The sequence below is a fragment of the Diabrotica virgifera genome, chromosome 6 (assembly GCF_917563875.1).
Source record: "Diabrotica virgifera virgifera chromosome 6, PGI_DIABVI_V3a".
NCBI classification, from domain to species: domain Eukaryota; kingdom Metazoa; phylum Arthropoda; class Insecta; order Coleoptera; family Chrysomelidae; genus Diabrotica; species Diabrotica virgifera.
The window spans coordinates 16,252,489-16,278,420 of NC_065448.1; the positions used below are offsets into that span (position 1 = coordinate 16,252,489).

Here is a 25,932-nt window from a genome sequence, read left to right on the forward strand (position 1 = left end):
TTTTGGTATTGTCTTAAAAATCACATAATATGTAGTAGAAGTATAACTTCTTACGTGCGTACAAAGTACACACACATTCATTTTTTAATAAATTTTTTGCCGAAAACTCCACAAGACGAGGTAAACAGTAGGTACCCTGGGCACCAGGTACTCTGGAGATCACTTTTGACGCATATTCGTTTTCAGCGATCCCAAAAACCCCCGAGTAACAAAATTGAACTCATTTGCGCCGATAATTGACGAGATTTGAATTCGTTTTATTGCCTGTTTGAGATGCACTTTAAGAATGCATTTTTTGTATGCAGATTTTCAATATTATATCATGGCTCGGGGTAACAAAGGTTCCTGGCGCATTCACGAATCGAATGCAAAAAGAATTATTAAGATCCGTCTTGTCCTTTTTTTGTCGGAGGTTCAGTGCTTTCTTGCTTCGACTAATTAGTTTTATTCCTAACTGAGTATGCGGGACGAATTTTTCGTTGGAATTTTTGCCACGCCGGATAGGCAGGAAGTGAGATGCAATTCATAGATCTCCCCTGGCCTTCTTTGTTTCCAACATTCGTTTGGTTTGTAAATTGTAGAAATCGCGAGGGCGTTACCGGAAAATTGGTCTCAATAAAAGTCTTATTTTTGATATTATTTTTAATCTTATTAAAGTAAAACTTTCCATTGCAATAATTGGAAGCTTAGGACAGTGAAATATGCACAGAAAATACAAAATAAAGAGAAGGAATGAAGTAAAATATGAAATTAGCTTGGTACCTTAAAAGAGTTCTGGATCTGCAGCCTGGGTTTGCAACAAGAGCCTAGAGTCTACTATATTCTGCTGATGGATTTGCCATAGCCATAATATATATATTTTTCTTCATTAAGTAGGATGAGAACTGCTTTGATTTTTCTCTTTTTCGTGGCACGTCTGCATATATTTGTAAATTTTCGAAAAATATGTTTTTGATGTAGGTTTCATGTTCATTTATCCTGGCAATTAGTGATCTTGATGTTTTTCCCACATAAAAATTGTTGTATTCAAGGCAATTTTTGTTGTATTTATAAACGCATTTCATTGATCTTTCTTGTGGTGTGTTGTTAGGTTTGTTTTTGGACAGAATATTAAGATATTATCTCAGTGTATTGATAAGAGAATGGAAGAATATACAGATAGCTATGACAGAAGCAACGGAACTATGTCTAGGAGAAGTACAAGCAGAGAAACGAAGAGACTGGTTTGACGAGGATTGTAAAATAGCATTGATACGTACAAATAAAGCAAAAATAGAAAAAGACAAAAATAATAAACAGGATACTACAGAAAAATATAAAATGGCAAGAAGAGAAGTAAAACAAATCTGCAGAAAAAAGAAAAGAGAACATCTTGACAAACAGTTGAAAACAATAGAAGAATCATACATAAACAAGGAAATAAGAAATTTAAGAAGTAAAAAATCCCGAGTAACTTCAAAGAGTAAAACAAGTAAAACAAGAGAAACAACAAAAAAATTGAACAGCAGAATAAACAAGCAGAACCCCAGGAAATAAAACAACATCAACAGGATAACACAGAACAACAACGTGAAGAAGAACCTACACTACAAGAAGTAAAAGAAGCAATATTGAAGCAAAAAAATAACAAAAGCGCAGGAGAAAGCGGAATTCCGGCAGAGATTTTTAAAGCAGGAGGAGAAAAGCTGCAAGAAAAAATTTTCCGACTAATATTAACAGTCTGGCAAAAAGAGGAAATGCCGCAACAATGGAACAATGCACTCATCTGTCCAATCTACAAAAAAGGGATGAAACAAGTTGCGAAAATTTTAGAGGAATATCGCTATTAGAGGTGGCCTATAAAATACTTGCAAAAATCATCCGAAATAGATTGCAAAACGAGGTAAATAAGGAGAATACGAAGGAGAATACATTGGAGAATACGAAGGAGGTTTTAGACCAGGAAGATCAACAACAGATTAAATATGTTTATTAAAACTAATACAGAACAACAGCTACGAACAAAATACATAATGAAATATACAACAGCGCTAACAGGCCTTATAGGCCTACGGCTTCTAAATTCTGGATAATATTTCTCCATTATTTTCGGTCCTCTGCACTCTTTCTCCAGTCCTTCACCCCGATTTCTTCTAAATCCCTCTCTGCAGCCTCTAACCATCTCTTCCTTGGGCGACCTCGTCTCCTTTTTCCCAATGCTCTGTCATTCAATATTCATTTGACGTTTCTACTTTCTGGCATTCGAATAATATGTCCCAGTCATCTAACTCTTTGGGCTCGTATTTTTGTTATTATTTTTGGTCTCCCATACATCCTCATTACTTCTTCATTTGTTCGTCTCCTCCAGGTTTTCTCCGCTATCTGTATACCTCCAAAAATCTTTCTCAGGACCTTCCTTTCCCATATCTGTATCTTCTTCTCCTCTTGTTGATTCATTACCCACGTTTCGCTCGCATACAACACTGTGGGCCGTATTATCGTTTCATACATTCTGATTTTCGCGTTTATTGATACATTTTTTGCTTTTAATATCGTGTTTAAGGCACCCACAACTCGACTTCCCTTCAATAATCTTTTATCTATTTCTGTTTCTTCCTTCCAGTACTGGTTACAGTCACTCCCAGGTATTCGAATTCTGATACTTCCTTAAATTTATATTCATCTCCTTCTCCTTTCATTTTTGTATAGTTGTCCTCTTTATTTATATCTCCTTTCATTACCATGTATTGTGTTTTTCCTTGGTTGATTCTTAATCCATACTTTTTTGCTTCCGCTTCGAGCTTTTGGAATATTTTTTGGAGATGTTCCTTTGTTCTTGTTAGGATGACTAGATCATCAGCGTAAGCTATAAACTGCTGTGTGTTGTTAAATATGGTACCGCTTGTACTAATTTTTATCCTTCTTACTATGTGCTCTAGTACCAAGTTAAATAAATCTGTGGATAGAGGGTCACCCTGTTTCAGTCCTTTATTCACTGTGAATTGTTTTGAAAAATTTCCTTCCATTGTTATCCTATTTTTTGTATTGTTGAGCGTCATTCCCACTAATTTCACCAGCTTTCCTTAAATACCCAAGGATCTTATTGCTTCATATAACATATCTCAGTCAACTGAGTCGTAAGCCTGTTTAAAGTCAATGAACAACATATATAGTCCGAGTGTATTGATAAGAGGCCAAATAGATAACACATCAACTCCACAAGACTGAGGGCTATTTGTGGACAATGTTTTGTTCAAAATCTTCCACGAATGTTGTTGGGAATAATAAAAAAAGCTCAATTGCCATCTTCACAGACAGCCAGGAGCCCTTACGGTACTCAATTCTGTACAGGTCAATTCTAAGCTAGTATGGGATTGTGTAGGTACCCTGAATAAACTAGGAGACCGTAGCAAGGTTACGGTAGCATAGATACCGAAGCACGAGGGTCACAAGGGTAATGAAAAAGCAGAAAAAATGGCCAAACAAGGCCCATCAATGCCATTCGTTGGACCGGAACCCTTCTACGGCGTTACAAAGGCAGTACCAAGAACGGCTACAAGAAAGTATGTACCTCACAAATCTTTAAAATGGTGGAGGAATTCACCAGGACAAAGATAAGTGAAACAGTTCGCTACAGAACATTTGCCAATATTTATGACAGACCTAATAAGCAAAGACAGGAAAGCAGCCAAAGCCATAGTAGGTCTGCTAACAGGGCACTGTAAGCTGAGCAGGCAGTTAAAGTCGATAGGATTGTCAGAAAGTGACCTGTGCAGATTCTGTCACCTGGAAGAAGAGACAGCAGAGCACATTCTATTTCAGTGACAGTCTGGCAAGTATGCGGTTCTTTGCATTGGGAGAAGAAAATCTAATGGTAAAGATCTACCTGGAAGGTTCAGTCTCGAAGCCATTAGACCTTTTAAAAAGGGTCAGGCTAGAAAATGTAATCTAGGACTAGAGGACCACAATAGTATTAATGTTGATTATAGTTACTTTCGAGTATTCGTTACAAATCGTTACTTTTGTATAAAGTAATCATTTACAGTATTCGTTACTTTGATTACTATGATTACTTTTGTATTTGAGTACCGGTAATCATATCGAGAATCGTATTTCTCAGTAGGTAGGTATTTTGCGCATATACACCAAATTAGAAGAACAGCTGAGTGAAGTTCAATTTGGATTCAGATCAGGACTTGGAACGAGGGAAGCACTTTTTAGCTTGCAAGTTCTAATACAGAGAGCCAGGGATGTCAATTGCGATGTGTATGCATGTTTCATAGATTTCGAGAAGGCATTTGATAAAGTCCCACATGGAAAACTAATCGATATCCTAAAAACATCAGGACCCGATGGTAAGGATATAAGACTCGTTTCAAACTTATATCTCCAACAAAAAGCAACACTTCGATTCGAAAATGAGCTGTCCGAAATCTTCACGGTTGAAAAAGGAGTCAGACAGGGTTGCATACTGTCACCAACATTATTTAACATATACTCTGAAAACATCTTTAGAGAGGCCTTGGACGAATCAGAAGATGGTATTGCAGTAAATGGACAACTTATAAATAATATTAGATATGCAGACGATACAATATTGCTGGCGGATAGTGCGCAGGGGCTCCAAAGGATCATGGATAATGTTGTAGAAGCATGTAACAAATACGGCCTAAAACTAAACTGTAAGAAGACAAAAATAATGATCATTAGTAAAAACACCAACATAAACGCCCAAATTACAGTAAACAATACACCTCTAGAGAGAGTACAGAAAATATGCTACCTGGGCTGCAACATTAAGGATACTTGGGATCAAAGCTACGAAATAAAAACTCGTATTGAAAAAGCCAGAAGCTCTTTTAAAAGTCTGAAGAAAATTCTCTGCAACTTGTCTTTAAGTATCAATATACGCATAAGAATTCTTAGATGTTACGTCTTTAGTGTCCTCCTATACGGAGTTGAAAGCTGGAGCCTGACAGAAGATGCCATAAAACGGTTAGAGGCGTTTGAAATGTGGTGCTACCGACGTATGTTTAGGGTGTCATATATACACCACACAACTAATATAACTATTCTCCAGAGGCTAGGAAAAGACAAAGCAAAAATTAACACCGTAAAGAACAGAAAATTGGCTTACTTCGGCCACATTATGCGTAATGAAAAATACCGACTGCTGCAGTTGATTCTACAAAGTAAGATTGAGGGCAGGAGAGGCCCTGGACGTAGACGTACATCCTGGCTGGCCAATCTTAAGAAGTGGACTGGTCTAACGTCAACTGATCTATTTCGAGCTGCCGTGAATAGAATAAGATGGGTCAATGTGGTCGCCAACATCTCTAGAAGATAGGCACTTTTAGAAGAAGGTATTTTGTATAAGTATTCCGATATAACAACTACAATAGTCGTAGTTATTCGCTCTGATACGAAGTAACGAAGTAATCAGAGTAATCAAAATAATCAAAGTAAATACAATAGTCGTTACTCGCTCTGATACGATTGGTACGAAGTATCGAAGTAATCAGAGTAGTCAAAGTAACGATTTGCCTCTCTGTATAGTAATCGTTACTTTTGGTATCGTAAGTAACGAGTACTTTGTAACGAATAGTTACTTTTTCAACATCACTACACAATAGATCGGAACAGGTCGCAGTGAAATAGTCCAATAGGACTATCTATCTATCTCTTTTTTCGGCATTTTAAATCACTATCCCATTGTGGTATTTAGTATTTATTTATTTACAACTTTTATCTTTTCTAAATTCAAATAGTTTTCAACCTGTATAAAATATATATAAAACTATGAATCAACGTATTAAAAAGTGTCGTAAAATCAATACGATGCTGTTTTATTCTCTCCCTTAAAAAGAAAAATCTGTTTTCTATTGATGATTTTTTATTATACGTGGATCATTAAACAGCTTGTTCAGTTTTATTACCGCCGTTCCCTACCCTCATTTACAGCTTCATTTATTTTTGTCTGGAAGCACCTCAGAATTGCTTCGTCATTTCTGAAGGCGTCCTTGTTTAGAGACGTGCATCAACAAGGGCCTTACAAGTAGGTTACGCCAGCCAAACTTTTGTAATCCAACTGTTCTAAATTGCTTTTCTTATATTTCAAGAGTATTTTCCTTGAACGGGGTAATTTATAATTGATCAGTACATATAGGTTTAGTTCAGCTGCAATTTATTACGGAAAGGTTATTTAGTAATATAGTCCTGTCGCCAGGGGGGTACAACGGCCTCCTTAATTCAAATGGACTTATCCAAGTTTTTTTTTTATATATTTTGACCCGTAGAACACGAATTTTTTGGGTAACAGTCGATCCGCATGTCGATAAGATTGTTATAAACAAAGAACTTGAGGAATCACTAACATTGTTTTTTATTTTTTGGGTAACTCTAAGCAAAAAATGTTTTTACAAGTTTTTTCGTAGGATGCATAGTTTTCGACATAAACGTGGATAAACTTTCAAAAAATCGAAAAATTGCAATTTTTGAACTCGAATATCTTTTGATTAAAAAATAAAATAACAATTCTGCTTACTGCATTTGAAAGTTCAAGTCAAATTCTATCGGTTTTGATTATTTGCATTGCTAAAAAATTAAGTCTTTATTTGTTAAACAAAGCCATAAACACATAGTGTTTCCTGTGCCCAATGCATGCGTTTTAATGTACATAATCTACGTAGAAATTCCCTGTATGCGCGCCTACTCGTTCGATTTCAAATGGGAAATGCATTGAAAACATCATTCAATCACTATGTGATTATAGCTTTGTTTAGCAACAAAAAAATTAATTTTTAGCAATGAAGGTAATCAAAACCGATAGACTTTGACTTGAATTTTCAAATTCAGTAAGCAGAATTGCTATTTTATTTTTCAATCAAAAGATATTCGGGTTCAAAAATTGCAATTTTTCGTTTTTTTGAAAGTTTAACCACGTTTATGTCGAAAACTATGCATCCTACGAAAAAACTTGTAATAGCTATTTGTATAACAAGGGAGGAAAGTGCTTCTTTTCCTCCCGAGAATGAAGTTTACTGCCCGACGCGTAGCGGAGGGCAGTAATCATTCAAGGGAGGAAAAGGCACTTTACTCCCATGTTATACATATGGTTTTTCCACCTTCCTCAAATATCAAGTCATTTTATCATTTTTTACTTAATTTATTTATGTAACTAACCAACAAAATTTATTAGAACTAAAACTAACAAGTAGGTACAATATAACTGTCAACTGTCAAATATAAGTCAAATTATTAATGTAAACATTGTTAAATCAGAATAACAATTTACTGTTTTTTACCATTCTGCAAAATACAGAGTGTTTTTAAATAAACGTTAAAATGTATAGATACTTACGTAATAGAAAATAGATATTGTACAGGGCGTCAATAAGTTATATTTCATGAATGACATACCATGATGTCACTTTTACTTTTCCTCCCTAGGGAGGAAAAATATTTTCCTCCCTAGGGAGGAAAAGTACAACTTTGCTCCCTACAATTAGGTCCGGAAAAGTATACTTTCGGTAGAGGTAGGTGGAAAAAACATTTTTTGCTTAGAATGACCCAAAAAATACAAAACAATGTTTTTTTTTGCAAAAAATCGCTGTTATGTGATTCCTCAAGTTCTTTGTTTATAATAATCTTATCGACATCCGGATCGACTGTTACCCAAAAAATTCGTGTTCTACGGGTTAAAATACATAAAAACCTTGGGTAAGTCCATCTGAATTAAGGATGCCGTTGTACCCCCACTGGCGACAGGACTAATACTAAAATATTGTCAACCAATAAAACAAAAACATTATTTTAAAAGGGAACATTATTTACCAATTACAAAATCTGCACAATTACTACAATGATAAATATTACAGATATTCATAGTTTGTGTTTTCTTTACATTTAATTCATTGGAATTCTCGTTATAGTCTTTGTTGTATAGTGGAGTCACTGAAGGTTTTCACCTCCGATTTCGTTGAACCTTCATCGATTTTCATGAAAATTGGTGAGTAGTTAGAAGATACTTCAAGGAACAAAGGTGACATGATGCCAACTTGCGCTTTTACTCTGGGGGTGGATGCCACCCCTTCTCGGGGGTGAAATTTTTTTTATTTAAAATAATACCAGAAATCGATAGAGGGGCAACTTCTAAGCAAAATTTGTTATATAAAGTTATTAACATAAATTAATACTTTTTGAGTTATTAAATATCTAAGATTTTATTTTTTCTTAAAAAAATGCATGTTTTAAAGGTGTTTTTCACGTATTAATCAAAAACTATAAGCTTTTGTAAAAAAGCTATAATTACCAAAATTAAAGATAATAAAAAATCTAATACACTCCCCACTTAAAGAACTAAACTAATGTTATTTCAAAGTGAGTTATGGGTAATTGAATGTATATTTTTTTAGTATTCAAGCTTACATAACGGGAACACGATGCATTTTATAGAATATATTTGTTAAGTACTTGTCAAAGTACTTCGGAATACCTATCAAATGAGCTCCAGTATAAGTTAATAGCATCAAAATTAAGCAAGTTGCTATGAAAATAAGAGAACGCTTTCGATTTTTTTAGGACAAAGTGAATAATAAAACATACGCCATTTCCACAAAAATTAAAATTTGTAGTAATCCTTACAAGAATTTTTTTAGATTAACATAGTTAATGATTTCAACAATTTTGACCGGTTTAGAATGCATATTTTTGAAAAAGAAGATATAATTTAAAAAAATCGGAATTTTTAAAATTATCGTACCTACTTTTCATTTTCTTTAGATAATACTCCAAAAATACTCAATATACGTAAAAAATGATATATAACTAAATTTTAGTTTTTTCAGTTCCAAATACTTTACCTATTTTAATATTTCCGTAGAATAAAAAATAACCGAGATAGAAACGTTTAAAATTTAAATTTTACTGCGAGAACCATGTAACAAGGGCCATTTAACCTTTTATTTTTAAAAAAGTAAGAGGTTTAAAAGACTAATTTTGACGTTTTTAATAGCCCTTAGAATCATCTTTTAATTAGTTTTTAGGTGAACCTAATATCTTAAAAACTACCGGAGTTATTTACAAAAAAACCCTAATATTTTTTGGAAATTTTTTTAAAAGATACGTTTTGAAACGTTTTTGGTGCATAATTTTTAATGCTATCAAGTTGTTCGAAGGCTTATTTGATAGATATTTCTATGAACTTTGACAAATATTTTATAAGTTTATGTTATAAAATGCATCATTTTCCCGGTATTAAGGCTTGAATAATTAGATTTGCGTACTCGACGAAAGAAATATACATTAAATTACCTATAACTCACTTTTCGTTAACATTAAAAGGTTTTTCTAGTAAGAAGTTTATTTGATTTTTTATTAGCCTCAATTTTAATAACTCTAACTTTTTTGTAAAAACTTATAGTTTTTGAGTTATTTATGAAAAATCGGTTAAAAATATGCATTTTTCTCACGAAAAATTAAAATCGTTGATCTTTAATAACTGTAAAAGTTTTGATTTATTTTAATAACTTTATATAACAAATTTTGCTTATAAGTTGTCCCTCTATCGAATTGTGGGGTTATTTTTAATAAAGTAATTTTTACTCCCGAGGAGGGGTGGCATCCACCCCCAGGGTAAAAGCGCAAGTTGGCACCATGTCACCTTTGTTCCTTAAGATATCCTCTAACCACTTACCAATTTTCATGGAAATCGATGGAGGTTCAACGAAATCGGAGGTAATAGCTCATATTAGTCCAGAAAGCCACTGCGCATCCGCTAGGAAAAATATTCTAATTCGGATTTTTTCCACAATCTTACTCAAAAAGGACCCCTTTTAACAAATTTGCATGTTGCCAGGACCAAAAGTTGGTCAAAAATTTTTTAAACGTTTTTTTTTGTTTCTTTCCTAAAAATATTTTTTTTGCATAAAACAATTTTTTTAGGTTTTTTGGATCATTCCAAACAGAAAAGGTCTTTAGTGACTTTTCTCTAAAGTTGATAGTTTTTGACATATAAGCGATTAAAAATTGAAAAATTGCGAAATCGGCCATTTTTAACCCTCGAAAACTATGTGAAAAACTGAGAAGTTGAATGTTACCAAGGTAGGTAGATATTCTTTAAACATCGGTTGATGAAATCCCGAAGAGTTTTCTGTAATACAATATTCAAAATTCCTTTGTTTTTTAATTGCTAATCAAGCGTGCGCGACACTATTTTCCACCGACAGTATGGTGCAAATGAAAGGAATAAATTCGTTATTTCGTAAACCAGCGACTTTAAGGAAAAATCCCTAAACAGGTCGATTTTTATTTTTAAGTTATGATATTCTGGCATATATGGTATACTAGTGACGTCATCCATCTGGGCGTGATGACGTAATCGATGATTTTTTTAAATGAGAATAGGGGTCGTGTGCTAGCTCATTTGAAAGGTTCTTCAATTCTCTATTCAGTAATATAAACAATTACCTAATTATTTATACAGGGTGTCCAATAATTTAATTTTTTTTTCAATTTGCCAAATGATTTAAATTAATAAAAAATTTTTGGACACCATGTATAAATAATTATGTAAATGTTTATATTACTGAATAGAAAATTGAAGAACCTTTCAAATGAGCCAGCACACGACCCGTATTCTCATTTAAAAAAATCATCGATTACGTCATCACGCCCAGATGGATGACGTCACTAGTATACTATATATGCCACAATATCATAACTTAAAAATAAAAACCGACCTGTTTTGGGATTTTTCCTTAAAGTTGCCGGTTTATGAAATAACGAATTTATTCCTTTCATTTGCACCATACTGTCGGTGGAAAATAGTGTCGCGCACGCTTGATTAGCAATTAAAAAACAAAGGAGTTTTGAATACTGTATTGCAAAAAACTCTTCGGGATTTCATCAATCGATGTTTAAAGAATATCTACCTACCTTGGCAACATTAAAATTTTCAGTTTTTCACATAGTTTTTGAGTGTTAAAAATGGCCGATTTCGCAATTTTTCAATTTTTAATCGCTTATATGTCAAAAACTATCAACTTTAGAGAAAAGTCACTACAGACCTTTTCTGTTTGGAATGATCCAAAAAACTTAAAAAAATTTTGTTCCATGCAAAAAAAATAATTTTAGGAAAAAAACAAAAAAAAACGTTTAAAAAATTTTTGACCAACTTTTGGTCCTGGCAACATGCAAATTTGTTAAAAGGGGTCCTTTTTGAATAAGATTGTGCAAAAAATCCGAATTAGAATATTTTTCCTAGCGGATGCGCAGTGGCTTTCTGGACTAATATCCACCTCCAGTGACTGCTCTAGTATGGGTTTATGCAAAACAATGTAAAAATCCCAATGTTTAAGAAATTGGGATTTTTTTAGATAAGAAATTTTTCTAATTCTAATTAGAGGTATTCAGGGCCGGACTGGCTCCTAAAAAAGGCGCCAACCCAAATTCTAAAAAAGGCGCCAACCCAATCTCTAAACAAAGGCGCCAGACCCCCTTCTAAGCTTTTGCATCAAACTTTTTTGAAATCCTAGTGCATTAGGCCTGGATCCCGCGTACCAAAAAAAGTTGTATAATAGCAAGCTGAAAATTTGTTAATAGGTTAACGATGTCTAGTCGGATAAACTTGGATATATGGGAACACTGGAATATGTGAAGTTTTAATTGTGGTAACAAGTTAAAAATTTGAAACGTCAGACTACGAAAACTGTCACATGTATTTTGTCGGACAGAACTTCCAATTTATTTTTTACTCACTCATTAAACTCTCATGGAAAAATCAGACTGGTACCAACTGAGCATTTTAATAAGTCAGACACGTAGAACATGTTAAATGACAGAAATTATGTTGGTGATAAATAGCAGTCTGATTTTTGCATAAGAGTTGAATGAAAGGGAAACAAATTAATTGTAAGTTCTGTCCGACAAAATACATGGGACGTTTTCGTAGTCTGACGTTCCAAATTTTTAACCTGTTGTACAATTAAAACTTCCCCTGTTCCAGTGTTTCCAAACACAAGTACATCAAAGTTTGTCCAATTAGACACTGTTAACTTATTAACAAATTTTCAGCTTGCTATTATACAACTTTTTTGGTACGCAAGATCCAGGCCTACATGTAAAGTAAATTAATATTACTTGTGAATTTTTTTAAGTTTAATATTAATTTAAAACAATAAAGTAATTTACCATTTTTCAACTGCTTCTACAGAAGAATCTACTGGTTCAAAAACATTGATCAACAATCATGATCATTGGTGTTCAACAGAAGGTACTTTTAAAATTATTTCGAATTCTTAGAGCGCTCTAAAATAGCAGAGTAAACCGCGATAAAAAAGCCGCAATCACGCTGTTTCAGGTGATCCGTAAATGAGCAGTGAATGGCCTAATGTCAGTCGCTCGCAAACGGAGCCCTCGGAGAACTGGCGAAAGTCCTTTGTAATTCAAGCCTTACCGTGGGCAAGGGCTCACTGCCTCGCCGGACAGTATAATTCTCTCCTAATCGCGGGAACTATATGGATAAGTATTTAATCACTTAGGAAAAAATAAAACAAAACGAAGTGAGAATGGAGCGTGTCACCGGTGGTGGTGCAGCTTTAACAAGGTATGAATGAGATGATAAGGTGTTCATTCTAGTAAAGGGAACAAAGGAAAAATTCTAAGCGAAGAGGAAAAGAGGAAGAAAGAGACTATGATCTTCGGAAGAATGGGATCTGTTCGAAGATCTCCGGTCAGTGGTAGGGACCTGACCAAGACGGATCTCCCAGGGGAGACAACCTTGCAAAGGAGCTCCTCACTTAAGGAGAAAAGACCTAGAGAGAAGGAGGAGAGCTCCGACATAACAGTCATGGTAAGAACAATGGATAAACTTACCGGAGTTTCAAATAATTTAGTGAAACTAATGTCCGACCTTACAAACACGAAGGTCGAGATCAAGAATGAGGTAAAAAACTTAAAGATAGTCACCAAAGACATGAAGAGCAATCTCAGACAAGTCGCCCTCGGCAGCATTGAGAAACGAAATAGAATAGTAGAGCAAACCGGTGAGGAAGGAACGACTAAGGAAACGGCAGGAGTGTCCACCAATGAACTGTCAACACCCATGGAATGGGCAAGAAGTGAATTTAGTGACGCCAGGATGAGATACCGCTAGTCAGGGAAGGAAGGAAGATAATGGCCATCTTTCGTAAACAAAAAATTTATAGTGCTAGTCAGCGTTGCCAGCTTGGGGTATCTTTCCATAATTTTGGAGTAATTTGAAAGCGTCTAGAGGAATTTTTCTAAGCAGAAATGGTTGGGGTGGGACAATTATGAGATATTTTAAAGGGTCATGGTAAAATAAATTTGCGTATATACGTAGAACTCTATAATTATACTCTCATATAATCGAAGACGATAGGACCTATGAATTATTTCCAGGGCCTTCTGTTGATAAGTAGTATAATTTTGGTTTACTGTTCTCTACATTTGACTACTAATTTATTAAAATGCGGCAAAAAATTAAATTTAAGGGGTTTGAGCTTCAATTTGAGGGAATTTCAGTTTCTAAGTGGGGGATTTATAAAATCACATCTGGCAACTCTGGTCATTATGATAATATCCAACCAATGAAGAAGTCAAATTTTCCCTGACAAGCTCTGTCTCCCTCTAGGACCTCTCACTTGTATGTTGGCCGCAATCTCGCTTCACTGTTTGAATGGGATGGGGCCATTCCATTCGTGTTGACAGTTCATTGGTGTCCACACAGATCGGCTTCGAAGAGTTCTTTCCCGAAAAACTTAGTGAAGAAGAGATAGAAATGATCGCAACGATTCTGAACTCAGGAGAAAGAGGCTTTAAAAAATAAAGGACAGCATAAAGATGCGAAGAAGCTCACTATAGGGTCACCAAACCGGGAAGATAGGATAAACCTACATGCGACTTAGTAGTGGTCATGGATTCAGTGAGGGGGAAAGGTTCCACGACCTGACAAGGAAAAACAGGAACTGGGAGTATGTGCAGGAGGTACATACAGACCAGGAAAGGTGGAGTACTTCCAACTTAGTACTATGAGCACGATGACAAGGACGGGTCAGAAGGAAGAGAACCGGGAAAACCGTCAGAATATTTTCATGGTCCCTGTAGAGAAAGGGGTGACGGAAATCGACGGGGACAAGAGACTACTGGCAATTATTTCTAAATTGAGGAAAGACATGGAGATACTGGGGACCAGAGAGGCGTCCCTAAGAGTAGTGGGGGCTACAAAGGTAGGAACTTCAGGAAGCTCCTGGAAGTTACATTTATGGGTATGGACTTTCACCTCGCGCAGGTGGAGTATGAATGCGGGGAAAGTACGATGTAGACGCAGAAGGTGATCATGAAGGAAGGTAGAAAATCCCATGCCGAATTGCTCAAGCAAATCAAGGGTAGCCTAGACACAAAGAAGGAGGCGATTAGCATAACAAGCGCTAAGAATACTACGGACGAGGACTTCACCCTCAAAGTGGCAGGGAAAGAACAGGCCAAGTGCCTGAAGAAGAATATCGTGGCCCGCACGGAGGAAGGGAAAATAGAGAAGGGAACACAAACGTCATGGTCGGACTGACACGCATCACAGCCAAGAAGCCCCTGGAAAGAAAACATATACCAATTGACTGGAACTCGTGCAAGATTCGAGAGAGACTGCATGCCCAGCGCTGCTTTAGATGCCTGCAGTTCGGGCATAGTAAAACCGACTGCAAGGGAGAAAACATGACCGACTCCTACTACAGATGTGGCAAAGGGGGCACCAGGCACGATAGTGTAGTAGTAAGGCGACTTTTTGCCTCACTTGTAAAGAATCCGGTCACAGAGCCGACAGCTTACAGTGCCCGCAGTATAAAAAACTCATCCTCGAAAAGCAGGGGCTTAAGAGACACCTGGTCACAAGGATGAGGAAAGGATGGATGAAAGCACCTAGGACCAGAACTCAGACAGCCTATAGGTATGTTAGAGAGATAAGAACCATCTAATTCGAAGTTCCTTTAAATAAATATGGGAAGGGCGAGGGCCGCTCACGACGTTGCAGAGGTACTCACACGAAGGGAATGTTATCACATTTAGTCTCTCAACAAAGAATCATTAAAGATAAGAGTTCTAACGTGACCATATACGTGATGAACCGAGGAGTTGGCATCACCAGACACTTTGTTAAGAATCGGTATGTTGAAGTACAAGTTTGATAGCTGATGGTGTGCAATTGCTATGTTTCACCAAATGTCCCGCTTTGAGTATATGAAGAGTATATTGACTCGATTATCCAAGAGGCTGGGACGGAAAGTGTACCGATCTCCGGTTACCGATGGTAAAACCCATCGTGTATTTGTTGACTTCAAAGCCGCGTACGACAATGCTAAGAGAACAGTACTATACCAATCAATACATGAGTTTGTTACACCAGAATAACTAGAATGACCAACTCCGACCAACTAGAATGACAATGTCTGACTTAAAAGAGTGCGTAAGTATAGAGAAATATAATTCTAGAACTTTTGAAATAAAGGATGGACAAGGGGATGCGCCGGTAACCTGAATGTGAACGATCGTCCATGGAACCAAAGAGTTCAAGATGGGAGAGGGAAATACCTATGATAATGGATCCATGCACCTACGTTCGTAGGTAATAGTAAATACTTTCCGGACATCTCGCTGGTTTCAACGTTACTTCTAAACAGGGTCGTAAGCTGGACTGTTTTAAAAGAAGAATCACTCAGCTTACATAAATATATGAGTTTTGAACTAGCGAGCAAAAGAAAGAAACGGAAAGATGAAGATATCGATCTAGAGATTTTTAAATGAGTAAGTCTTTGAGGGTGCTTTTAGCTTGATTAGTCTGAGATGCGAGGATGTGAGTGAGTTGATCGAGGATCTGAGTGGGGCACCGGAGTTGGCTTGTGTTAGGTCAAATGGGTGGTATGAAAAAAAAATAACCGTACTGGTAGAATGAGGGGCTTGAATATCAGAGAACGAATTGTATGAGAGTAAGAATGGAGTGGAAGAGGTTATTAAAATTTCAAGCAGGAAAAAGAGAATCAATGAATTAAAGCGAATGCAGAACCAGTACAGAAATGAGATTACATGATTGAAGAGAGAAAAGTGGAGTAACCTGCTTCAGGATCTCAAAAGAGGTATCTGGGGACAGTGTTTCAAGATGGTGTGTATCTAACAGAAGGGGAAAAGACACACTATCCCCTGCCCGAGGAGAAGAGACTGTTTAATACGGGAGCGCTTTCCTCAAGTGGAGAACAGACGTTTAAGTGTTACTTGTTTCATAGAGGCGGTACCCTTTACTGAGTTGGAACTCGGCGAGCCCGTTGGATAGATTAAGATCCGAAAGGTACCTGGCGTAGACGGAGTCATACCGGAGAAGCTAAGGCTCGCCGCACAACTGAACCAAAAGAGGTCAGAAAACCTGGGTGCCATTTTCGAGCTATGTGTGTTGGCCTTTGATTACCTGATACGAGTTGAATTTTGTTGTACCCACTGGCTTCATTATGATGTATGATTCTAGGGTGCAAAAATCCTGTATGTATGATTTAGTTATGGCGCGCAGAAAACTGCACTCATTAGGTCAATTGTGGGATGTAACACTATTGTAATATAATATAAACAGATGACATTGATACCTACGAAAGGCTCCTGAATCGTAAAATAGCCGCGCGACTCATCTAAGCTATTTATTATAACAGAAACCGTGGATACGAAAGGCGCCCGAATCTTAAAAATGGTCTTCGAGGGCGCCGCGCGTCCTCGGAGCAGATATTGATACCAACAAAAGGTCTTCGAGGGCGCCGCGCGTTGCATATAAGCTTTTTATTATAATAGAAACAGCGGAAATTGATACCCACGAAAGGCGCTCAAATCGTAGAAATAGTCTTCGAGGGCGCCGTGCGTTGCATACAAGCAATTTATTATAATAGAAACAGTGGATGTTGATACCTACGAAAGGCGCCCGAATCGTAAAAATTGTCTTCGAGGGCGCGCGCGTCCTCAGAGCAGATGTTGATACACACAAAGGCGTTCGAATCGTAAAAATGGTCTTCGAGGGCGCCGTTCGTCGCATCTAAGCAATTTATTATAACAGAAACAGCGGACATTAATACCTACAAAAGGCGCCCGAATCGTAAAAATGGTCTTTGAGGGCGCTGCGCGTTCTCGGAGCGGATATTGATATCCACGAAAGGCGCCCGCATAGCCTACGTTATTTGATTATCTGATATCTGGTATTTTGTTGTACCCACTGGCTTCATTATGTAGGTTTCTGGTGCCAGACGGCGAAATCACAAGCAAGTAGAAACATTTTTTAGGGGAATGGTAGCTGCATCATATTTGTGTAACAGTTCAAAAAAAAATTTTTTTTCAGCGTTTAATTTTTTTAATGGATAGATAGTAACCAAGGCAAAAGGCGCACCGGCCCGATGGCCGGTGGGCCGGCGGGCCAGTCCGGGCCTGGAGGTATTCTAATAGAGGTTTATAAAACTGAATATTATATGTGCGAGTTATAAAATTTTCTACGATGATGTAGTTACGATGTCATCATCAACCTGTACGTACACGTCCACTGCTGAATCTGGCCGAGTTATTTATATCTGTCTCTCTCCTGTGAGGCTTGCATCCATTTATTGACACAGTCATGCTGCAGATCGTCCATCTGGTTGGTGGGCGTCCTTTGCTCCGTAGTGCTTCTTGTCGTGGCCTCTACTCGACAATACGTTTTGTCCATCGTTTGTCCATTTATATATGGTTAAGTATGATTATAGTACCTGTTATTAATCTGAAAATGTATTTATAATTTACATTTTTAGGAATATTTTGAAAAATAAGCCACATCTCGATAAAAGGTGACTTATCAAAAAAAGACTAAGGGCAAAAAAGTTTTAAAAACACTGTGTTTAACTAATGGTACCACATCATCATCATCATTATGGCATCTACACTCCTAGCGAAGTGATTGCCGCCCTCTTTGGGCTCTTCCGATTCGTTTGTCGCGGTGAATCAATCCGCATTAACATTTTTGTTTTACAATTGGTTGTGTGACTTGGCATCTTCTACAATTTTCCTCCATTCGTTCCTGTTTTTGCTTCTGTTTACCCATTCTCTGACTCCCAGCTTCTTAAGGTCCTCCACTATCTGATCCTCCCATCTAGTTTTGGGTCTTCCTCGTGGTCTGCCTGATACAGGTCTCCATTTGGCAATTTTCTTGATAACGGCTTCTGTATTCCTCCTTTCTATATGTCCCATCCATCTGAGTCTCTGTGCCTTGATAAATCTGACGATGTCTTCTCCTTTCAGAAGTTCTCTTACTTCGTGGTTCATGAGTTTTCTAAATTCATTATTACCTAAATTTAGTGGTCCTGCTATCCCCCGAATTATTTTCCTTTCTAGGATCCTCAATCTTTCTTCCTCTTTCTGTGTCAGACACATTACTTCAGCACCATATGTGATTACTGGTCTAATTGCTGCTTTGTAAATTTTCAGTTTTGTATTCTGAGTAAGCTTCTTATCTTTGAGGAAGTTACTGTATTTCCAGTAGGTTCTGTTTCCTGGCTGGATTTTTTCATTAATTTCGATACTTCTATCATTAGTTCCATTAACTGAGACTCCAATATATTTAAAATGTTCTACCTTTTCAAATTCATATTCACCGATATTTAAGTATATTATATTAACTGGGTTTTTTCTTGAGCATATTAGGTATTTTGTTTTGTTTTGATTTATTTCTAAACCCCTTTTGGATGCTTCTTTGCATAACTTCGTAAATTCTTCCTTTAAACTGTTTAGGTTTCTGCTAATTAATGTTATGTCGTCAGCATACACCACAAGTTGCGACGTCGATGTTATAATCGTACCTTTTATTTCTGTAGCTCTTATTTTTCCTTCTATAGCGACATTAAATAGTGACGTTGATACAGATTCTCCTTGTCGTACTCCACTTGCTATTTCTATATTTTTGGTGATTCCGTTATCTGTAATTATTGCTGCAGTCGATCCTTTCATTGTCATTTTCGTAAGCTTTATAAGTTTCATTGGTATATCTAGGTTTTTCATGTCTTCTATTAGGTCGGGTCTTGTTAAGCTGTTAAAGGCTTGCTTGAAGAATATGAAAAGGATGTGTAAGTCGATAACATGTTCGTAGCATTTCTCAATTGACTGTGTTATTATGTGAACTGCGTCTATTTTTGACCTTCCCTCCCTAAATCCGTGCTGGTAGTCTCCTATTTTAGTTTCAATGTGTTTTGAGAGTTTTTGTCTGATTAATGATGTCAATATTTTGTAGCAGCTGTTTAACAGTGTTACTCCTCTATAGTTGTTACATTTTGTGGTGTACCACAAAATGGTACCACAATAATAGTTTAATTGGAACGTACACAAGCATTTGGGAGGTTCAAAGGAACAAAATTCCCATAAAATCTTTATGTGAATATATTAAAAAATAATGTTGTTCTGAAGCTATTTCCTTGTGGCATTTTTATCATTAACTATTTAGTGGGAAATAAGTCACAATTAAATTGAAAAAATAATTTTATTAACGTTTCGAAGCTCAAATCGGGTTTCGTTGTCAAAATACAAAATAATACTAAAATAAACAAAAATGTTGTTGCTAAGTAAAAAAATTCTTCTAATAATTTATTTAATCTGACTCATTTATATTGGCAATTCAGACGTATATTATACATTTTAAAGTAGAAGGCATTAAAATAATATCGCCGATATTTATGAGTTGCGTTCCTGGGACGACTTTACTAAAAGAGAGTTCATTCGATTACATAAAATCAATCCCAACTCAAGAATATCCGTCACAAAAAAATCATAGCATGTGATTTGTCTTTAAAAAGACAAACAAATGCAACGACGACAATAAAATTCTCGCGTTAGAGATTCCATAGTAAATCACGAGGGAAAACCAGGAAAAAACCTCGTGATACTATCCCGACATCGTAAGTATTTGGTCTTACATTTAATTTACTGTTAAAAAACTGATACCAAATTCTGACTTTAATATGTTTAAATTATAAATAATATTAATAATACATATATATACAATAGAGCATTTTACTGTCGTCGTTGCATTTGTTTATCTTTTTAAAGACATTTCACAGGCTATGATTTTTTTGTGATGGATATTCTTGAGTTGGGATTGATTTCATGTAATCGAATGAACTATCTTTTAATAAAGTCGTCCCAGGAACGCAACTCATAAATATTGGCGATATCATTTTAAAGTCTTCTACTTTAAAATGTATAATATACGTCTGAATTGCCAATATAAATGAGTCAGATTAAATAAATTATTAGAAGAATTTTTTTACTTATCAACAACATTTTTGTTTATTTTAGTAGTATTTTGTATTTTGACAACGAAACCCGATTTGGGCTTCGAAACGTTAATAAAATTATTTTTTCAATTTAATTGTGGTTTATTTCCCACTAAATAGTTAATCATTAAAAAATAAGCAACATCTCGATAAAAACTCGCTTATTGAAAAAATACTAAGAGGCAAAAAAGTTTTGAAAACGTGTTTAACTAATGATGCCACAATAATAAATTATTTGGAACATACACAAAAGTTTGGGGGGTTTAAGGGATCAAAACCCCCACAAAATTTTTATGGAGTGGACAAATCTCACTATAATTTTGTTTTAAGATGATCCTGCCATAAGAATGATACATGTCCATTTTAAATAAAAAATCTTTAATAGTTTTCGATATATTGAAAAAAATCGATTTTCATTTTGTAACTTCAAAGGGCTCTAACTTTTTATATGCGCACATTTTTACTAAGGTAAGTTAGGTTCAATCTGTAACTTCAAAGGGCTCTAACTTTTTATATGCGCACATTTTTACTAAGGTAAGTTAGGTTCAATCGAACTGTTTTTGACTCCAGAATGTGTCGTATAATTTACGACCAATCTTTTCGGGACACCTTGTATACAGGGTGTTTCATTAATAATTGTCCATATAATTACTGGAGAAACCTTAGCACAAAATACAAAGATTTAACCTAATACTCTTAAATAAAATGTGGCTCCTTACTGAGTAATAGGATGTTTTATCTAAAAATTTAAAAACTATTTTTGCTCAGCATTTTAAAACTATTCGACGTATCATTTTCATACTTCGCAGAAAGTATAGGTACAGTACAAACTATGAATTTATCTTAAACCAACGTTTCTGGCTATTACCAGAGGCGTACGAGGGGGAAGTAAATGGTTGACCCTTTCCGAATTATACGCCACTGGCGGAATTGCTATTTTAGTTCAATTATTGGATTCTTCAATACATTCTATGAAAATATAATTCTCTTCATTCGTAACGATAAAGTCATTAGTTTTCGAGATCTTTGAAGTTAAAAATGAAACGACACGGTTATTTTGATTAATGTATTGTGTCGCTTCATTTTTAATTTCAAATATCTCGAAAACTAATCATTTATCGTTCCGAATGAAGAGTATGTTATTTACATAAAAAGTACTGGAAAATCAAAAAATTACACTAAAATAGCAATTTCGTCAGTGGCGTAGAATTTGGGAAGGGTCAACCAGCCACTATCCTCTGTCGTACGCCTCTGGTAGTAGCTAGAAACATTTATTTATCTTAATTTAGTAGGGTGTACAATACCTACACTTTCTGCCAAGTATGATAAGGATACGCCAAATAGTTTTCAAGTACTGGGTACAAATAATTTTTTAACTTTAATCATAATATGAATCATATTTATAAATTAATCAAAATAACTGTGCCGTTTCATATTTAACTTCAAATATCTCGAAAACTAATGACTTTATCGTTACCAATGAAGAGTATATTATTTACGTACAAAGTATTGGACAATCTAAAAACGGCACTAAAATAGTAATTCTTCCAGTGGCGTAGAATTTGAGAAGGGTCAACCATTCACTATCCCCTGTCATACGCCACTGGTAGCAGTTAGAAACGTTTTTTGATCATAGTTTAGTAGGGTGTATAGTAGTCGCACTTTCTGACAAGTAGGAAAAGGATACGTTAAATAGTTTTAAAATGCTGAGCAGAAATATTTTAAATTTTTAGATAAAACACCCTGTAACTCAGTAATGGACCACATTTTATTTAAGTGTTTTAGGATAAATCTTCGTATTTTGTACTAAGGTTTCTCCAGTTACTATATGGACAATTATTAATGAAACACCCTGTATAGGTACATTTATTGACTTGTTAAAACGTACAATTATTTTAACGACTAATCCTTAAAACTCAGTCTATGGAGATATTTATAGACACGGTGTATTAGCCGTACACAAAAACAAAAACGTTAGCCACGCAATACACATATTTTTTTAATTTCTTGTCGCAGTGCGTATAATAATATAATAATTTTAGAACAAAAACCAAATAATCAATTTCAATAATGAACAGCATTTGCTAGAGCACGAATATTATGACATACAGTTTTGCAGAAATTGATGACCTTTCAATAATTTAACTCGTAACAGTTTAATAAATTAGATTATTGGTTAAATATTACATGGAAATAGTATGGGTATAACAGTATAAGTAGGGTAAAGTTTTAATCATCAAATATATTTCTGATATCTATTTAATTCCGTTTGTTTGTTCTGTATGCCACTTTTGTCATAAAATCTGAACAAACTGGGAATTATTTAATACGTAACTCTATATATGATAAAGATTTTATAATGCATTGATTGATTCACTGATTCACTGGGGAATAATTAAACAAATTTTTTGTTGAGATTGATTTGTAAGGTGTTATATAGGTATTTAGGCATGCTGGTTTCAAAACTGTAATTGGTTTTTCTTTACCACGTCACATTTTTCTCTACCTCACAATTATTATAAGATATTAATCCTATTTCTCTACTATTGGCTGACACTAACCTTCAGCTACCTTTTTCCTTTGGATCTTCAGCCATTTACATTTGTTTAGATCTTCAGTCATTTTAGGCCTTCGGCCACCCTGTACAGGACTTGCTGAGCTCCTGTATCATAGACACAAGTATACCTATACCTATTGATTGAATAAACAGTTTGTTTAAATTTTTGTGGTTCGCTTTGATCTCACTTGTTATCGTTCGTGTTACCATTATTTGTCTTAGGGATTAGACGATGTACCTAGTTTGACCTAGGTACCTAGGTACCTTTTTACCTACAGTTCACCAAGAATAGCTGAAAGTCTGAAAATAACCACGCCCATGATGCGCATTCGTCATCCGACGGATCTCGCACTGAGCGTTCACTTAATCTACCGTTTGTAACGTGAACAAGTCGGTACAGTCTGCGAAACATTTTTTGTAAGTACGAACCGCAAAGGAGAATCAATTTAAAATTTGCAAATTTTGTTTAAATCGAATCTGAAGGGAAAAGTTTTAAATAATCAGACACGGGAAGTGATGGCAAACGTGATTCATTTTATGATAAATGAAGCGAAAAACAATGAACCGTGTAGAGATTTGAAAAAAGTGCAGGAACGTATGGTATTGGCAACAGGTGTTAGTTTAAGCAGCGTTCAAAAAATTGCTCGGGAAATGCAATTAATTGAAGATGGCGAATATTCCTCATTTGTAACTCCAAACAAAAAGAGAAAAAAAAAGCGCTTCAAAAACGTGCTTGGACGATTTTGATATAGGGCGTCTTCGACGTTATATAATGGATTTTTGTATAACACAAAAACAAGTCCCAACTGTGAAACGCATACACAGAACATTTGCAGAGGAGTACAACTACTCAGGTTCCATAGAAAGCCTACGAACAGTAATTAGAAAGATGGGATTTCGTTGGCGAAAAACCAGAACTAATAGAAAATTATTAATGGAAAAGCCCAGTATTCAACATCTTAGACTGAATTTCTTACGTAGTATGAAACGTTACAGGAACGCAAATCGCCCAATTATATACATGGATGAAACATACGTCCATTCATCTCATACCTACCAAAAGAGCTGGTCTGATAGTTCAAACAAGGGCATACAAAAACCAGTATCTAAAGGACAGATGCTTGTGATAGTGCATGCTGGAGGTGAAAGTGGTTTTGTTAAAAACGCTTATCTGCGTTACAAACCTACTATAAAAACAGGAGATTATCATGATGCAATGAACTACGACATTTACAAAAAGTGGCTTCAGGAAAAACTGATACCAAATTTGCCCCCGAACAGCGTTTTAGTGATTGATAATGCACCGTATCACAACGTACAAACTGAGAAATGTCCAACTATGTCTTCCAGGAAAGCAGAAATGCAGCAGTGGCTGACAACGCGAAATATTTCCTTTACAGATGACATGTTGAAATTTGAATTATACGACATTATAAAATTACACAAACCTCTGTTTAAAGCCTATGAAATTGACAAAATACTCGAGGATAAAGGACATTCAGTTTTACGGTTACCCAAGATATCCGGATTTGAATCCTATAGAGTTAGTATGGGCTTCTATGAAGCAATATGTCGCTGAAAAAAATGTCAGTTTTGATTTTAAATTAGTGAAAAGTTTGTGTGGACTGAATAAAAGGATGACGACAAATGCTATGGAAATCGATACGAGAAAGGTTATAAATATCTCTTTTAACAAAAGGTACTGGTACAAAGACACCATATTTATGCTTCACCGGGACCGAACATCTAATTTCTATTTAGTATTGCAATAGACGATTTTATTACTACTTTATTACCCTACTGCTTACGCCCTTTTTCTCCGAAACCTTTTGGTCAATATAATGGTAATATAAAGTATAAATAGTCAATATAAAAATATAATTTTTGGTTTATAATGCCATAATTTATAGCAACCCAAGCGGTTTTTGTTGGATCTATTTTATTACATATCACTTTGTAAAAAAATACTACAAATATACTGAAGAAAAGTAATGACAGTAATAATAATTGTGTACGGGACCTATTAGAAACTATTCAAACTTTACGTTTCTATATTTGTGTCTCCGATTGTACCTATATTTTAAAGTTCACCCGCGCGTACAGGCTATCTTTTTCCTTCCGAGTGCGTTCTCACTTCATTGTTCGCGCAGGCAGTTAGAATTTCAGACTTTCAGCTATTTTTGGTGAACTGTATGAGGAAAGTACCTAGGTTGACCTCCTCACGATCCTAAGTCAATCTTCAATTTCAAAATGGTATAACCCACCTGGTTGGGACCTTTCAAGTGGTACAGTTATTAACAGAAGGCAGGAAGGCAAAAGTAGCTGTTGTTTCTAAACGGAAAATAAATGCTGTCAATTCGGCAATTATAGAAGAAGAGGCACACGGAAGAAGATTCTCATCGCATCCAATAAGCAGGTAGTGATATTATTTGAACCTATTTCAATTTCTTGGAAGAATAGCCTTAAAGATAAAGAAATGCGAGAAGAATAAAGGTACCAACAACCAAAGAAAAGTACAATATTTAAAATAACACGATATAAAAACTAGATACCTGTAAATCCTGTACATTTGAAAGCTTAAACTTCTGTATTTATACAAATGTTTAGACATTTAGTGGAAACTCTCTTCTAGCACTGGGGCTATAATTTAGAGACTAATTAAGTAAACTTCAGCGAACATAAAATTTCGAACAGAGTCTCTTCCACAATTATTATTCAACGTTCTGTGTGCGATATTATTCTCCGTATACCAATTAAAAGTTTGCCAAGACGGGAAATTCTCTATAACGGATGTAACTAGAAACTTAACATAATCTTAGTTACACCGTCTTCTGGTTTAAACCAACAGAAAAAACTTTAGGATAATATAGACTGTTTTGGGTTAAGACAAAGTTTTTTTATGTTAAGACAAAGTTTTAGTTTGTATTAAACTTTGTTCTATCAAAAGGAGATATTCTGGGCAATTATCACGATTATTTCATTCATAGGAGATTCTGACTAACAGAAAGCTACATGAATAAAAATTAAACTGATAATTTTTGATAATATCCAGTCGTCAAGTAT

The 25,932-nt window shown here is 35.4% G+C and overlaps 1 protein-coding gene across 1 annotated transcript; it reads left to right on the plus strand.

The window, feature by feature from the left end:
* Positions 1 to 23,641: 23,641 nt before the first annotated feature.
* Positions 23,642 to 24,448, plus strand: LOC114330745 (uncharacterized). The gene has a single exon (XM_028280157.2). The coding sequence runs from the start codon at positions 23,642 to 23,644 to the stop codon at positions 24,446 to 24,448; it is 807 nt and encodes a 268-aa protein (XP_028135958.2).
* Positions 24,449 to 25,932: the final 1,484 nt, after the last annotated feature.

Excerpts from the sequence above, each read along its gene's own strand:
- LOC114330745 (XM_028280157.2), top strand. The coding sequence starts at position 23,642 with ATGGATTTTTGTATAACACAAAAACAAGTCCCAACTGTGAAACGCATA.